The following is a 16735-nucleotide window of genomic DNA, read 5'->3' on the forward strand; positions in this document are numbered from 1 at the left end:
GAGCAGCGGTTCTACTCCGAGTCCCTCCCGAATGTCCGAGCTCCTCACCCTATCTCTAAGGCTGAGCCCGGCCACCCTACGGAGGAAACTCATTTCGGCCGCTTGTGTCCGTGATCTCGTTCTTTCGGTCCTTACCCAAAGCTCATGACCATAGGTGAGGATTGGGACGTAGATCGACCGGTAAATCGAGAGCCTGGCTTTCTGGCTCAGCTCCCTCTTCACCACGACAGATCGGCTCAGCGTCCGCATCACTGCAGATGCTGAACCAATCCGCCTGTCGATCTCCCGATCCCTCCTACCCTCACTCGTGAACAAGACCCTAAGATACTTAAACTCCTCCACTTGAGGTTGGACCTCTCTCCCCCGACCCGGAGTTGGCAAGCCACCCATTTCCGGTCGAGAACCAAAAAGCGTCCCTACGAGAGATAAACGACAACACAAAATGGAAGAAGACTCGTTAAGACAAAAATGATATTCCAGAAATGTTCTGAGTAAAATGGCCCTTTAACACTCGACCTTAACATGCACTTATCTGTGCGAATACTGGGGATTCACCCAGAGAATCCAAATATCAGGAAATATATGAAGAATCTAAATCACAGGAGATGTCCAGAGTTTTTAAAGCTCGTGTTCATCATGTTGTGGGGGACCACAATGAGGCTACACTCGCACCCAGTTCTTGGTACCACAGACGTATATATTGACTTGGGACTGTTTGTATGTAAATATTGTTCACTGCTTGGCCGCTTGATCAGAACCAGAAACGTATGTGTAACAGACCATCTGGGTGTTCAAGGGGCCGTATGTGGAGGGCCACACAGAGGCTACGCTCACACCCAGTTCTTTGGACTGTTTGTATGTAGATGTAGCAGGACTGGTTGGTGTCTTAACCAGTTGATCGGCCAGCCTATCACACATATTAATCAAACCAGCCCACCATTAAAATATATTACAGATGATAACAACTCTACTGCTTGTAGTGTAAGATTAAATCAATGACCAGAAAGAATTATCAGTATTTGTTTTAATAAATGTGTTGTTCAAATATCAAACAGCTAAATAACAATAACATGATGACGTAGAAGGCTTTTCTCCCAGGAGGACCAGCCGGTAAAGCCTCTCCTGACCCTGGACACCTGCAGTCCTAAACAGAGAAAATCAGAGCACAGGTGACAAAAAGGCAATAAACACATTTTTACATTTATCCACATGAGAAGATAAAAATTATATTCTTCACACAAACTATTTTAACTTCATTAACACATGTCAGCTGTGTAAATCATATGGCTTATCAATTTTAGGTCATAGTCCTAAAGCCCTAGGACAAGTTAGTTAAAATATAATATGTGTAAAAATGACTAAATAGCATCATCTGACCAAAATGACCAACTTCCTGTTGGTTTCGAAACATGGTTTCAGGAGACTTTTTGGTAAGTCTCAAGACACATCATGAGTGTACCAAATTTCATAATCCTCAGTCGAAGCATGACATAGAGCTGACTGTTGTCATGGTCCTAGGGAGCACTATATTAAATCTAGGCCATGCCTATGTAAAATCTGTATAATTATCTGTATGGGGTTGGATTAGTGTAAATCACATTACATTTTGCACAGATGAGATGTGAATTGAGGAAATTAGAGGCAAACGTAATTCCATGGTGTGATGCCTAAATTCACCATACTCCTTAAGCCCCACCCTCTTTTGAAACCTGCCAGACACTACATATGTGTACCAAGTTTCATAATCCTCAGTAAAAGCATGGCATGAGGCTGATAGCTTTAATCGCCCTAGGGGCCTGCTATTTTAGAGAAACAGTTCACACCCACTGACGCCGCAACGGGTCAATATTTTAGGCTTAGCCACGCCCACACAGTTATACTTTTGAGAACGTTTTTCACAACTTTTGACTCCTAGTGGCTTATGAGTGAAATAAGTCATTTTGAAGTCTGTAGGTCAAAAACTCTATGATAAGTTAGCTCTAATTAAGCATGTGCAAAACAGAAAAGAAATAGTCATGTGACTAAAATGGCCGACTTCCTGTCAGATTTGGAAAGTGGCTCCATAGATACTTTTGTAGTTTCTGAGACACTACATAAGTGTACCAACTTTCATAATCCTCAGTAAAAGCATGGCATGGGGCTTACTGTTTCAATGGACCTAGGGGGCGCTATTTGAAAAAATAGACCACGCCCACCGGATGTTTGCATCATATCTGTTTGAGGTCAGATTAGTCACACTCGTGCAAAATTTCCTGCAGATAAGTTGAGGAATGAGGAAATGAGAGGCAAACGTATTGCTACGGCATTACGCCTGAATTCGCCATACCGCCACAGCCCCGCCCTCTTTCAACACCTGTCAGTACTGGATGCTAAGTGAGCCCAACATGTCAACTTTTATTTGGCAGTGATTCATATTGGTTAGATCAAAAGGGTACAACTGGGAGCTTTCAGAGTAAACACGACTTTTTCTGTTGTGAGGAGGCGGGGCATCATCTGATTATTGATTGTCATTTAGGGGTGGATGACAAACAACCACAAACATTTTCGTGACTCTGTGTCCTTCGATGATGAAATTATGGCAATTTATATTTTTTAGTGAGAAGTCAGTATTAGGCCAGGAGAAGTCCTGCTGCTGAGGTGCTAAGTTGTATCGGTAGTATCAGCCCTGCTATGCAGTTTTCTACCAGCAGGGGGCTCTGATATTGTACACAACACACACGATATGGTTTACGAAACCAATTTTTAAATTGGCTATAAAACACTAAAGGAAGGTTAAGTTGCTGAAATAACTAAATAAGATGATAATGGCTGTTACAAAGTTTATAGTAATATATTAACAATGTTTACTTTTCATATTTTTCAAAGATTACAACACTTTAAAAGTCACAAATTACGAGACCATCAAAAATGGTCTCATAAACCTATTGGTGTCATAATGCTGGTGTGTAACCTGACAAATAGGTCTTGCAAACCGTAAGCGCGCACACACACACACACACACACACACACACACACACACACACACACACACACACACACACAGCTATCTACAATTAGAGTTTATCATTTAATCTCAGTTGTTTTTACGAAAAATCTTACATTTAGTTCTCACTGGTAACAATTTAGCTGATAATAATTGTAATTTCAATGACTTGTTAGTAACTATTTGACCTAGGATAAACGTTCTTACTGAAAGTTGCTATCATTGATTTAATGTTAAAATGGTTTGCCATACAAAATTCTGGACTGATGTGCTAACAGCTAGTCTGAGTGCAGCCAGACTAGCTCTTCACTTGTGGTAAGCCCCCCCCCCCCCCAGTCTTACTCCACCCACATTTCAATTTTGACGGATGGCTAACGGGGCTATGCTAGCTCTTTTGACTGAGCAGTCATTTGAAGGGGAGGACTTTTCTCCCCCTCCTTACCCAGAGGAAAGCGAGGAAATGGATTAAGGCTGTTTGGAGGAGACAAATCCTCCTCTCAGAACGACAGGACCAGGAGTTGAAACGTCTTCACAGAGAAACTGATGTCCACAGATCTGTAGAAAACAAGAATGTAAGTTTCAGTAAAAGAAAAAGGAGAGCCATGGCCACCAGGTCATTTACTCGGCCAGATGAGCTGATAGGTTACAGGTGTGTGTGACAGGTGTGTTACTGAGGATGCACCTGCTCTCTTAGCCAGATGACAGGAGGTGTCAGGTGTCCTGCAGTGGTGGTCAGCCAGGCTAATGATGAGAAGCAGAAAGAAATCCAGGACAGTGAACAATAATAATAATAATGTGTTGTGTTGCTCACCATATGTGCTCCAATAGAATCTCCACGTGTGCCTGCCTCATGGTGTAGCGTCCATGTTTCACTGAGTGTCCTACAGGAATGCACGTTATTAGTTAATTCACTTTTGTTACCACAGAAACAATACTCATGTAAAAGTTATTTACCAGGTGAGTCAGCTCACACGTCACCACCAAGTGTCACTGGACCAGAACCAGTAGCTCCTCTGTGATGTCATGACGTTCTCTAGCTCCAAGCTCACAGCAGCAACACATGCTGCCAGAGCCGGATAAATGCCAAGGCAAAGTAGGCACGAGCCTAGGGCCTGATTGGCTGGATGGGGCCCAGACAGAGGGACAAAATAAAAAATTAATTAATTTAAAATTAAATGTACAAATCTCCTTTGATATAATTTGTGGATAGGACTCCTATCTACAGTTTATTTCAATATTTATTAATTAACTAAAAATAGTGATACTGTTTATCTTAACCATAGACCGTTACATTAGCTACGTCACATTAACGCCAGCCCATGACTGTATTCTACAACTTGGGCGCCACCCAATGAAGGACGTCAGAGAAGCGGTCAGTCAGAGCGGGACACAACAAAGCTAGCAGGTGTTTTTGAGTAGGCTAACTTTCACGATGCTTTCGGGTGCGGCAAAACGTAAAAAGAAAAAAAATGAAGAGGAACAAAAGAAGAGACGGCGGGGGCTTTACAGAAGTTTCTGTCGGGCTGCTCGGGCAGCCGTCCGACAGCTGTGAACCTGCTCGAGTCAGCAGAGCCAGAGGCCAGACCCAGAGCAGACACAGCCTGAAGATGCGGTGGAAGATGCTGTAGCACCAACGCCGTCACAGAAGGATGAACTGGAAGAAGAGCAGCCAGCCAGAAATGAGCCCAATCTAGTCTTACAGCAGGAGCCTCTAGACCCAGAAAGGGTGTTAACAAGCTACATCTGATCCTGCAGTGGTACATAACCAAACTGATGACAGAATGCGTGAGTACTTTGGACTAAACCATCCCTCTCAAAATATTGCATACTTCTCTGCATCACAGAGGAAATGTGGAGACACAAACCGAAGCTTAACCAAGGAACATTTCTTTAGACGTGTTTCTGCTGCGACTGAGGCCTGTGATGCTGGAAGGCTGAAGATTATCCCAGAGTGGAGCATGCTAAATGGTTTCCCTGGTAAGTGTTGCTGGTTTAATTAATTTTTATTTTTAAATATTTTTATTAATGTTCAAATAACAAAACTAACAATAAGTTCACACTCAGAAAATTGACACAGAATTTCTGGTTCAGCAGAGGCAACAACAGCCTGAATGAGCACAAAGCAAGATCAAAACTTAAGATAACGTTTTCATTTGATTAAAATACTTTCTTTTAAGATTATAGATTGTATAAAATTTATACTGTAATCATTTAAGCTGCGTGTTTATAGTTTGTTTTTGCGCCTTTAAAACATGCTTCAGTCCATTCAAATGAATCTATTTCTTCTTGAATGTCTTTCCACCATCATGTGATTAATTTGTCAACATTTATAAATGTTGTAAGCTATTGTATTTAGCAGAAAATCTTTTTAATTAAATGTGTTGATTAAATGTAAACAGAGCAAATAAGATGAATATATTTGCTCTGTTTATAGAGTATAATGACACCTAGTGGTTATTTACTGGAACCGCCTTGACATTGACACTCCCAATGGATAAGATGAGGATAATTTATTAGCATTTAATACAGCTGTGTAATGACGTATAATTAATATCATAAAATTGTCTGATAGAATGTTTTACATACAAACAACCAATTTGTAACCAAAGACTAGGCTACGTAAAATGTGAATGAACTTTTATAAGTAACTTTGGTAAGTTTCACATTTCAATTCATTAAATAACATCGATGGAGGGGGGCCCATAAAATGCAGCCTGCCTAGTGTAGTCCATTTATTTAATCCGGCTCTGGCCACAGCAATAACAACACAAGCACACACACAACAAATGAGTTTTACCCATCACAATGAATCCATTTTGGTCTAAAACCAATGCTGCTTGAGGACTGATGACTTTCTGAATGGCTTCCTTTGCTCTTGTGTTCTTCCTGACATTGTAGTGGTGCGGGATGTTTCTTTGCAGAAATATATGTGAAGATGGGGTGAGCAACCCTAACCTACACAGTGTCATTAAAGCCAAAGCTTGATCAGTTTAAATACTATTTTTCAAGTAAAGATGTGCCCCAAACTAGTTAACTGTGGCTCCAGGCCAAGTGGACTAAAGAAAGGAAGGGGAAAAAATCAAATCGCTGGAGAATTGTTTATTTACATTTATACGACGTTTACATTCAATACAGGGCGCCACTTTACATTGTTTATTTATTTTTTAGTATCAAGGCTGTAACATAAAGAAAGCCAGTTCTTACCACAATCCATCTTTCAATCGCAAATATTGCAAAAAGGATTAATATATCCTCATTGTGAACGTTTAAGACAAATAGCAACACTTAAAACAACTTCCGAACTGGAAAAACTAATATCCGCGATAAACATCTGTTTAAGTACTGGAAGAGGTTATCTCTGCTTTCTGAATGTCCATATTGCTAGATATGCTGAGTTTTAGGGCGAAATCCCGGGGAATTTCGTCGATTTATGGCACAACACCGGCTCCAGTCGTTCACTTCAAAGAGCCGGTGTTGTGCCATAAATCGACTCACTGCCAAAAAATGATTAGCTTAGTTTTTTCCAGTTCGGAAGTTGTTTTAAGTGTTTTAAGTGTTGCTATTTGTCTTAAACGTTCACAATGAGGATATATTAATCCTTTTTGCAATATTTGCGATTGAAAGATGGTTTGAGTTAAGAACTGGCTTTCTTAATGTTACAGCCTTGATACTAAAAAATAAATAAACAATGTAAAATGGCGCCCTGTATTGAATGTAAACGTTGTATAAATGTAAATAAACAATTCTCCAGTGATTTGATTTTTTTCCCCCTTCCTTTCTTTAGTGGCTAATCATTTTTTGGCAGCGAGTCGATTTATGGCACAACACCGGCTCTTAGAGCCGTTTCGTTCGTAACCGACACATCACTTTTGTTTTGAACGGTTCAACTTTGGAAGCCATCGAGACACGACCTAGAAGCTGTGCTGTTCTGAGATAACTCGGTGGACTTGGTGAGTTTTGGTAGTCAGTAGTCGGTAGTACAGTCAGTAACGTAGTTGGATCTGGAACATTTACCGTCTTTAGTGAGTGGAGCAGTTCACTTGGTGAGTGGACACCGTTTCTTTGTGAGGGCAAGCACGCTAGCGGCCTAATGGAGTTAGCATCATGCTATCGCTAAAACGCGAGTGGGGTTTTCCTGTTTAAAATCAACAAACTATTTTATTACAGTTAAATAGTTTTAATAAAGAGATCCCTAGAACACACACACACAACGGCAGCTCCTTGCTACAGACAGAAGTTTACTCAACAGCATTCAGCATGAAAATGAACCAAGTAGCAAGTATTAAATAGACAAAACAGGCTAAAAAGAAATGCCAGCTGATGTTTCAGAGCATTCGTTAAGCAGATGTTTTTCAGGGATGCATATTTACATGTAAATAAAAATAAATACAACTTTAGAAAGACACATTCTACTGGGTAAATGTATAATATAATGACTTAGTAATCAATAATAATACTGAAAACACAATAGCATTCTGCTAAAACACACCTAAAGTTCATTTAGCTGGGATTCCTGTGTTTTCATGTACATTACACGTCCGTGGAGCTGCCTCTTGGCCAGGACTCCCTTGAAAGTAGGGTTGTCACGATACTAAAATTTCAAACTCGATTCGATACTTGAAAAAATACTCGATACTCGATTTCGATACTTTTTAAAAACACCCATTTATCGAACAAGTTTATTCAAAAAATAACATTCCTCAATTTATATTACAAAAATTAAATGTTAAGAATTGTGTGTAAAGTGCTTAAACCTTTCAAGTATCAGCATTTTTTAAAACGTGCATACAAAAACTGGTGAAAGTTAACACTTAAAATCATGAATTGTCTCACTATATATACACTATTTGCAGAGTGATGTTTTGCTGCTTAAACTCTGTTTAAGGTGCATTTTTGTCATAAGATGTAATGCCATATGTTTTGTTCTGTACTTTTGAACAACTCTGTTGGTCAATAAAGGGAGAAAACGAATTTCTCCACAGTAGGACTGTCAGCTCCGCAAGGGACAGACACGCACGGATTGACGGAAGCGTTTTGCCCTCATACTTCTCCGTCTCCTGGAGAGTGTTGCAAAGCAATTGCCCTGCAGGACAACAGAGGGCGTAGCGCTGTTCTGTGGTATCCTGTCATGCATCGGTCCAAGATCGTGTATATTGTGTTTTTTGTGTACATAAGAGACTTTTAACAGGGACATATTTGTCTCTCATTCTCCCACCCCTTCATGCGCTTCCCACCTCTAAACCCACGTTTCCTGTCATTTCCGTCCACAAATAAAATGCTTGCTGCGCATCGTTTCACTCCTCCAGTCACGGGGGAATTAAACGTTCATATTTTTAGAGTTTTTTTCGCGAGGTATTCTTCAAGCTTCTCCGTGTCTGCCGCTAGTTATCCTCGGCTCTCTTTGCAATGGTGGCGCTGTAAACAATAGCGGCATCCTGACCAATCACAAGCTTGCGTAATCCGTCTCGTTCGACGGATGTTTAAAAAAGTGGGCTCGACTCCGTACGTACTTGCGTGCCCTACGCAAGGACGGATAATGGCGTTGCGTGTCTCCGCACTGACGCAGACGGAGAAGCATAAATCAGGCTTAAGGTACATCTACCGGTGGTAATCTTAATAAAAACAGACTGGCGCACGGCAGTGACGTCATTAAAAGCGCCGGTTAGATTAGCCGCAGCTAGTCTGTTTACGCCTAGAAATCCCAGACCAGACCCGCTCCAAACGAACAGGGGAATCACGTTAATGATTCCTAACAAAACCTTTCGACATGAAGATGTTTTGGTGCAGATAATGTCTTATTTCGAGGCTGCACCATGGGTGCCCGTCCGCACCCGTTATATGGATATACGCTGACGGCGATTCGGCGATGGACCTACGGTAAATACCCCGGGGAATCCAAGTAGCACCAAAGTTGTCAGCGTGAGTAAACAAACGTACTGCATGCTAGAAATTAAGTCCGGGTTGCAATAAACGGGAGTTTCCTTTAAGCACATAAGCGTGAATATACAACTACGTGTCGGACTTGGTATGCTAATTAAGTTGGGCTGTGAAGCGTCTCCCAAATTCGCTGTTTATGTTTTTGTTTATTTATTTGGCAGACAAAACTTGGATCGGAGACAACTCGCGTGGGAAATTGCTATGTAGCCATGCGGCGTCTTCTTCTGTTTGTCTGGGAGGCGGAGACTGCTTTACGGCATCTGGCTGTCGTGCGTGTCGGTGTACTTGAAGAAGGCTGTGTATAATAGTCCATAATATAGATACCACAGGGATGGAATATCTCATTTAGATACCACTTTTAGCATCGATTTATATCTAGGTATCGATTTTTTTGACAACACTACTTGAAAGTAAGGTTTGTGATCTCAATGGGACCTTCCTGGTTAAATAAAGAATAAATAAATAAACTCACTACTTCTTCATGTAAACTCTAAACGAAACCCTTTAGTGCTCTTGGCTCAGCTGGAGACGAGGAACCCTCAGGTTGTGTTGTTCTTTACCTTTTCAGCTTCCAGCCCTCTGCTGATATCACACCTTGCTTTCCTTGTTGGCTCCATGAGATGCTGCCATGCTGGATTTGACTTTTAGTGAGCCACCAGACAGAACTAAACAGGAGAACCCGTTGTTAGTACTTTGTAGAGCATCCATCTTCTATTTAGTCTGTAGCTGGAAGAACAGAAGAGAACTCTGGTGAGCAAAGGTCCTCTTTTCCAGACTGGATCTGTCCTCAGCTGATCAGAACCAAAGCGTTGGATCTTTAATCTCCTGCGTTGTTCTGAAGCAGCATCTTAATCAGCTCTCCTGCTTTGTTTCTATTGCAGCTGTTAGCTAAACACGGCTAAAGAAAACCTGCTACCACTTCAGGATCATCCATCAGCTGGGACTGATTCATCGTGTGTTCTTCACCACCTGGACCTGGACAGCATGGACACAGGTAGGGCTGCCACCTTTCAGATATGTAAATAAGTAAATGAGTTGGAGAAGTGGTTTTTCTCTTAGACAGCTGTGTTATTCACACAGGTGTGAAACATCTGTAAACGCCAGATCTGGTGCAGGAAAATGGCTGAACAGGAAGTGGGGACACACTTTGCCTTCTGCGGTTGTAAGTGATAATAATAATAATAATAATAATAATAATACATTAAACTTGTCTAGGGCTTTTTAGGTCAGTCAGGCTTCACAAAAAATGCAATAAACACATAATAAAACAACATGAAACATAGTAAACAGACTGGGGGATGCTGGGTTGATCTTAAGAGAAGGCCAATTTAAAGAAGTGGGTTTTAAGCAGTGACTTAAAAGTAGAAAGAGAGACGGCGTTCCTGATGTTTAGTGGGAGAGAGTTCCAAAGTGTGGGGGCAGCGGCTGCAAAGGCTCGATCCCCCATGGTGCCATGTTTTGTTCTGAAAGGGGAAAGGAGGTTGGAGTCAGCAGAACGGAGGTGCCGGGAAGGAGAATGGCGATGGACTGATTATCTTTTTGATTTAAAAGTTGTGAGACTATTCAGTAAATCCGTGCTGCAATAAATGGTGTGCAGCGCTAAAGACAAAAACAAAATGCTTACTACAGCCTCCACATGTGACTCCAGAGAGCAGTCGCTAAGTCAGCATGCAGCTCAGTGAATTTAATGTCCTAGTCGAGTGGGTGGTGGTCTTATGGAAACATGAGAGCAAGTCAAACTGCAGCTTTAAGAGCACTCTGAAATTATGACACGTCTCTAAATAAAGTAAAATTTTCTAGTGCAGAGTGGAGACAACCCATAGAAGCACTGATTTGATCTCATTTCAGAGAAAAATAGAACAGGTTAGATGCACCTAATAAATAAAATGATAACAAACTCAGGAATCTGTTTCTTTGCTTCACTGTTCTGGTGCTGAGAACATCACTAATGCGGATCAAAGGAGATACACAGATGAATGCACCTCTTATTTATTATTTGGAGACTACATTTACTGCAGCTGGCAGAGGCAGAGATTTTTTCTATTGATACACGAATTTACAGAATCATTTTAAATGTTAATAGGGGAAGACTGCAGGAGGGAGTGGTAAAATACAGGGGGTCCCCAGCAAAAACAAGAAACTTTACGAGTGTGATGAAACCCGCTGGTTTTCCATCAGGCAGTCACGGGGCAGCTCCAACGACCCAGTGGCTGTGCTGGGTCAATGTTATCGAGCTCAGTCGAGGCGACGTCGTGCTCTGCTTAAGAAGAGGTGTTATTTTCCCGCTTCAGAAGAAGCGTTCAACGCGTTTTTACGCTTTCTCTGAGACATGTCACGTCGCTAAGTTGTTAGCGCCGCGCGCTAACACGTCAATAGTGCAGCGTAGCCTGCTGGAGGTTTTAAGGGTTCAGATGAAACACCTGACCTCTCAGGCTGCTCACACATCGATCTTAAGTTGTCGCTGTTGCGCTCACGCCGTAATACAGTGTTAGATGCGGTTAAAGTCTGACATGAAAAAATAAATAAATTTTACATGATGTAGCGTAATGGTTGTTGGCCTTTTTATGAAAGATGAACCATTCTACATAATAATCTGAAATATTAATTTTTAACAAATTAATAACCAAAGGTTATAAAGATAAGAAGACTCAAAGGTTGTTTTCATCGATAAACTGACGATCATATCCGTTTGTCTGTGTTTCAGTTCAATGAAAAGGCGCGTTTAAATTTTAAGAGATTTATTTCTTCAATTTAAACTAACGATTTGAAATGATAATCATAGTAAAAACAATCAACATGGGCAACCTTGTTGGACAATCTTTAACAGTTGATATTTTAAGCTTGCTCAAACAGACCTTGTGTTGGTTGGGCTAAATTTGAGGATGATGGAATTATGAATGCGTGCATGCAGGTGTCTGAGATTGCTTCAGGGAGAGAGAAGGTGAACTGAGTGAAAAATGATGGTTTGCAATTAAACTTTAGTTCTTATTAGAAAAACAGCATCAGAACGCTATCTATCGTGTTCTGCCTCACCGAACTTAGGACCCCCTTTTAGATCCGGACCTCGGAGGATGTGTTATCCAGATGACACCTTGGCTGGCAGAGAAGACAAAGGTATGCGACGGTCCAGTCCCGGGTTGACCTCGGTACACATTGCTGAAGCGTTTCGGCAGATGCGCTTTCTCATGTTTAAATTAACTCAGAAATCAAAAGACTCTGGGACGAGTCTGAGTTAGCTGGTTGCATTTTAGCTATTCTGTCTGGCTTGACAGAAATAGCGTGGGGGGAGAAAATAAGCCTGCAGGGCTTCTTTCCCCGTGGCGTTCGTTCCGCACTTCCGCTCTCTTCCGTTCTCACTCTCGTTCTGACTCATTACCAAAACACTTCTCTTCCCAAAGCAAACTTGTTGTGCGTCAGAGCAAATGTGTTTTGAGTTACTGTGGAGTCGGACCTGTATGAGCAGGTGTGAAGGTCACTGCTAAACATCTTCAAAAACATTATTTAATTAAGTATTGATTCATTATAGTTCATTATGATTACCCAAAGCATAATAATCATTCATTTGATTAAAGTACATTTATAATGAGCAAAGTGATCAAATGATTATTTAACAAAAATAAAGAAAGCTTAAGACTGTTTTATTATGACTAGACTGTGTGTGAAGTCCTTCTTCTGGAGAGCAGGTGTTCGGATGTTGTGGATTCCTTCAGACTTGCTGGCGGCTTAGGCCTTAATCTGTGGGTGAAATTGCTGCTTGACCCAGCTTTGACCCAGCTGGGCAAATACGACCTTTGGCACAGAAACCCATACTTCCTCATGTTACAATGAATAAGTGATGATTAGCCTGGTGGGGAGAGGAAACCCTGTCAAGATCGTCAACACTCATTTATCTTAATGCTATTGAAACATGTAAACCAAAAAGCATTATATCCACTGCTACCTTTATGCTGTAACTTCACCCTGCCCTGCCTGCTCCTCCTTGCTGCCTGCCGGCTGGGATCACAAGCGACAACATAGTAGTTCCCGCTGCTTCCTCGTGAAACAGCTAAAAAAAATAAATAAATAAAACTTGGGATCTTGTAGGCGTGGCGGTGGGATTTCAGCCATGGCGGGCCGCCACGGCTACGCCTATGTAAGCAGGGTGTCCGCGGGGTTTTAAAAAGTATTAAAAAGTGATAAATAAAAATAGTCAAATTTAAGGCCATTAAAAGTGTTAAATTTGGTCTCAGAGGTATTATTTTTTCCAAATTAGGTATTATTTTTTTCAGACTATCAGATGTCGTATTCTGAACATTGACATAGAAATATATTCCGAATGAAATGTTTTGAACGATTATAAAAACAAAACAAGCCGATTATTTGCTCCTCCCACTTGCGCTGCCTTGAGTTGCAAATGAAGCGCTCCTCCCAGTGTTGCCAAGTTAACTTAGCTACTTTGACGCTATTTCTAACAGCTTCTCAGACCCGCTTCTTGACTTTTTAAATCTTAAAAGTACCTGGCGAACACCTCAGAAACATCTCTGGTAACCCTTAGCTTCTTTCTGGATAACTGTCGTCAACATTTCCTGCAGGTTAGCTAAACACTCCGCCTGCACTCCGGACCGTTCTTCAGGACATTATAGGAAAGGGAATGATGTAGTGATGTGTCAGTTGCTAAAGACAGCTCTCGGAGCCGACTCCCTGTTGGATTAACCAGAGTGAGTGACACACACAACGCACCTGCGGACTCCTGAGCCGCTAAAAACGGCTAAATGTGCGCGTGCGGCGTGCTAAACACGTGCAGCTTGCTCCTGATTGCTGTGAGACCGGGTTGGGGGTGGGGGGTGCAGCTGTGGTTGGGGCAATTATTACATTAACGGATGGACTTGTAAATACATAGTTTATAAATAAGGTAGAAATAAGTTCCTCACGCTGATAAATAATAACTAATCTCTCTGAGGACACGGTGCTAGTGCACTCTCCTACAGCACCTTGACATGACTAAATAAATGCTACGCAACATTTAGTGAACATCAATTTGCATGTATTTGTTATAAATGCCACTGTATAATTCTTGCTGTCAGTATTTGCAAGATGTTGGTATTTGGGTCTGTACTGGTTAGACTTAAATGAGTTAAACCAAGGTCTATAGCCCTTGGGTCATAAACTATGAGCTATAAGTATATTGGTCTTTTTATACTGGAAATCAGGAGTTATTTTAGTGATCATCTTGTTTCTTGTTTATTTTTGCCCTGATTGTTCCCTGTGCAGTTTTATGACTGAATAAAAAAAAAACTACATAAATTGAAAAATCGTCTTAAATAATCGAGATCTCAATTTCAGTCAAAATAATCATGATTATTGTTTTTGCCATAATCGAGCAGCCCTACTTTAGCATATCCGGTCACATAATGATGACATCATATTCAGTGGTCATTGTGCATCATTTCAGGCCTCGTGGTCAACTGTCTGAACCGCTGAACAGAAGTGCCTGGCTTATTTTCTAAGTAAAATAAATACGTGCAATACGTTGTCAACATCAGTGAGTCTCTAAGTCTATTCTTTTTGTATGTTATATATGTTAAAATATGTGTAAATAGGTCGCTGATTAACACTTGCAATTTAGTGTTGTGATGGTTTTAAAAAAATTCTGAAAGTAGTAAAAAAAAGTATTAAAAAGTAGTAAATTTTACTTAAGGATTGCTGTATATACCCTGGTAAGGGAAACCCTGACAACTGTTTATGAAATAACGTTACCTTAATTATTGACATATTTTCCTAGTTTACATTATGTTGTTTGAAACCAAGGGTCTCATTATCTGAACTTTTTAACTTGTTGGATCATGAATCTGTTTAAAAACTTTGCTCTATATCAGGGTTTTTCCTGGCTCAGACTGAGGCAGAGGTGGTACCATCCTGACCGTGCGCCAGCACATGCGTACTCTGTGCATTCAACTGCCTCACTTTTTTAAAGGCCAAATATGTTTTCGTTAAGTGTCACGATGTGGAGGGAAGGTGAGGGAGGAAGAGCGGATCCTTCAGGCAGGTAAATCAACCCAGGCCACACAGCAGCAGACATTTGGTTCCTCTTTAATGGTCAGGAGTGCAGACACGACAGGGTAGACAGATGTGAACATAAACTGACATGTAACGAGTACGAACCGACAAAACCACAAGCAACACACAAGGCTTATATACACACTGGGATGGGTAATCAGGTAACAAGAGGCAGGTGGACACAATTAAGGAAAAACTCAAGGCACAGGGGAGCAATAATGTGACAGTTAAGTGTTCCAATCTAAGCTTCTGGCGATTAATAGAATATTCCATTTAGAGCTGAAACAACTAATCGATTTAATCGATTATTAAAATAGTTAACAACTTTTTTAGTCATCGATTAGTTGTTTAATAATCATATTTTACCGCATAAAGTCTATTTTTTATCACAATCTGACATCGGTTACAATCTGTTAAATTTGCCGCCAGTGTGTGGCAGTAATGAGCCACTGAACTACCAGTGGAGCGGTAGAGAAGAAATGAGCCAATAAGTGCCCTCGGTTTTCATGACGTATCACATTACTGACGCTCATCTTGCTGTGAGAGATGGCGGAACAAGAAGAAATACGGAAGAAAAATAGAAGCGACAAAACAATAGAAACCCCGGACAAAAACCTCACGAGTATGGGAGCACTTCACTCTAGATGCCTTGAAAAGACGGATGACCTGCAAAATATGCAAAATCCATCTAGCATGGCACGGAAGCACGACGTCCCTAAGTGAACATTTGAGACGAAAACGTGGGGGGTGATGCAGTAGAGGAAAGTCCGGTGAATCCGGTAAGTAACAGAAAATAAACAAGCTAACGCAGATCAAATTTGGGAGCTGAGTTCGTTATAGTGGATGTTAAACATGTTTTTTTTGCCACGTCAGTCTACGGTGTTTTACTTCTGATTGACTAGATGCAATCGTGAATCTCCTCCGTGTTGTGTATCATGCGCTTGCCAAATTTAGCACGTCTGTTTATAAGAATGTTCTCGTTAAGAGAAAAACGGCACAAACCCATAACTATTTTCCTCATTCAAAAAAGGACAACTCCGCGGAGAAAAATATACAGACGAGCTGTGTCCAGGTGAATATAACGCGGCATAGTTGTACGCTTTCAATTTTTAAATACAGGAGAAATTCAGAAAGTCCTTTTTTTTACTATTAAAAGGCTGTTTTACTGTCTAACGCTGTAAAACGCCTCACAACACATTTTTGTCAAAATAAATGATCACTGTATATTGTTAATTAATTCAAATAATGTAATGTTGATTTAGTGTTGTAGTGTGTGTGCTGCTTTATTTTATATGTGTACTTATTTCAGTCTATTTGTGTTTCTTATGCAGAAAAAGACAAGCAACGATGGACAACTACATGGGGAACAAGACACTCACCCCCCCAACAATGCATACCACTTACAAACTCTATTCTAGATTCTACATTATTTTGTAAGGAATTTACCTCTTATATTTTGATGCCAAAAAATTATTCTGGACTGATATTTTGCACTGTTTAGCTCATTTTACACCGCTGACTGTGTTCATGTGCAATAAAATAGATTGCAGTCAACTGCACAATTCTCTTATGTTTTTCTTTTTCTTAACTGAAATGTATTCATCACTTGTATAGGTTAAATAGCTAAACGATAACAAACCGATGAATCGAAAAAATAATCGACGGATTAATCGATTATGAAAATAATTGTTAGTTGCAGCCCTAATTCCATTTGACAACGTTTCAAGTGAAACAAAACTGGTTTGCTGCTAAAAAATATGAAATAAAACAACAAAATTA

At 40.7% G+C, this 16735-nt stretch overlaps 1 protein-coding gene across 7 annotated transcripts in view; it reads left to right on the top strand.

The window, feature by feature from the left end:
* The first annotated feature begins 6725 nt into the window (after positions 1-6725).
* Positions 6726-16735, top strand: part of LOC129157262 (zinc finger protein 84-like) — a 173059-nt gene continuing 163049 nt past the window's right edge. Inside the window, exons 1-3 of one of the 7 annotated variants that reach the window (XM_070542940.1) lie at positions 6738-6933; positions 9802-9914; positions 10001-10082. In XM_070542940.1, the coding sequence (XP_070399041.1) occupies positions 10040-10082 (43 nt within the window). In that variant the 5' untranslated portion in view covers positions 6738-6933; positions 9802-9914; positions 10001-10039. Of the gene's footprint in view, positions 6934-9801; positions 16390-16735 lie in introns of all 7 variants that reach the window. The other 6 variants (XM_070542944.1, XM_070542945.1, XM_070542943.1 and 3 more) reach the window with 6 other exon arrangements.

This window comes from Nothobranchius furzeri, chromosome 12, assembly GCF_043380555.1.
Source record: "Nothobranchius furzeri strain GRZ-AD chromosome 12, NfurGRZ-RIMD1, whole genome shotgun sequence".
Lineage (NCBI taxonomy): Eukaryota > Metazoa > Chordata > Actinopteri > Cyprinodontiformes > Nothobranchiidae > Nothobranchius > Nothobranchius furzeri.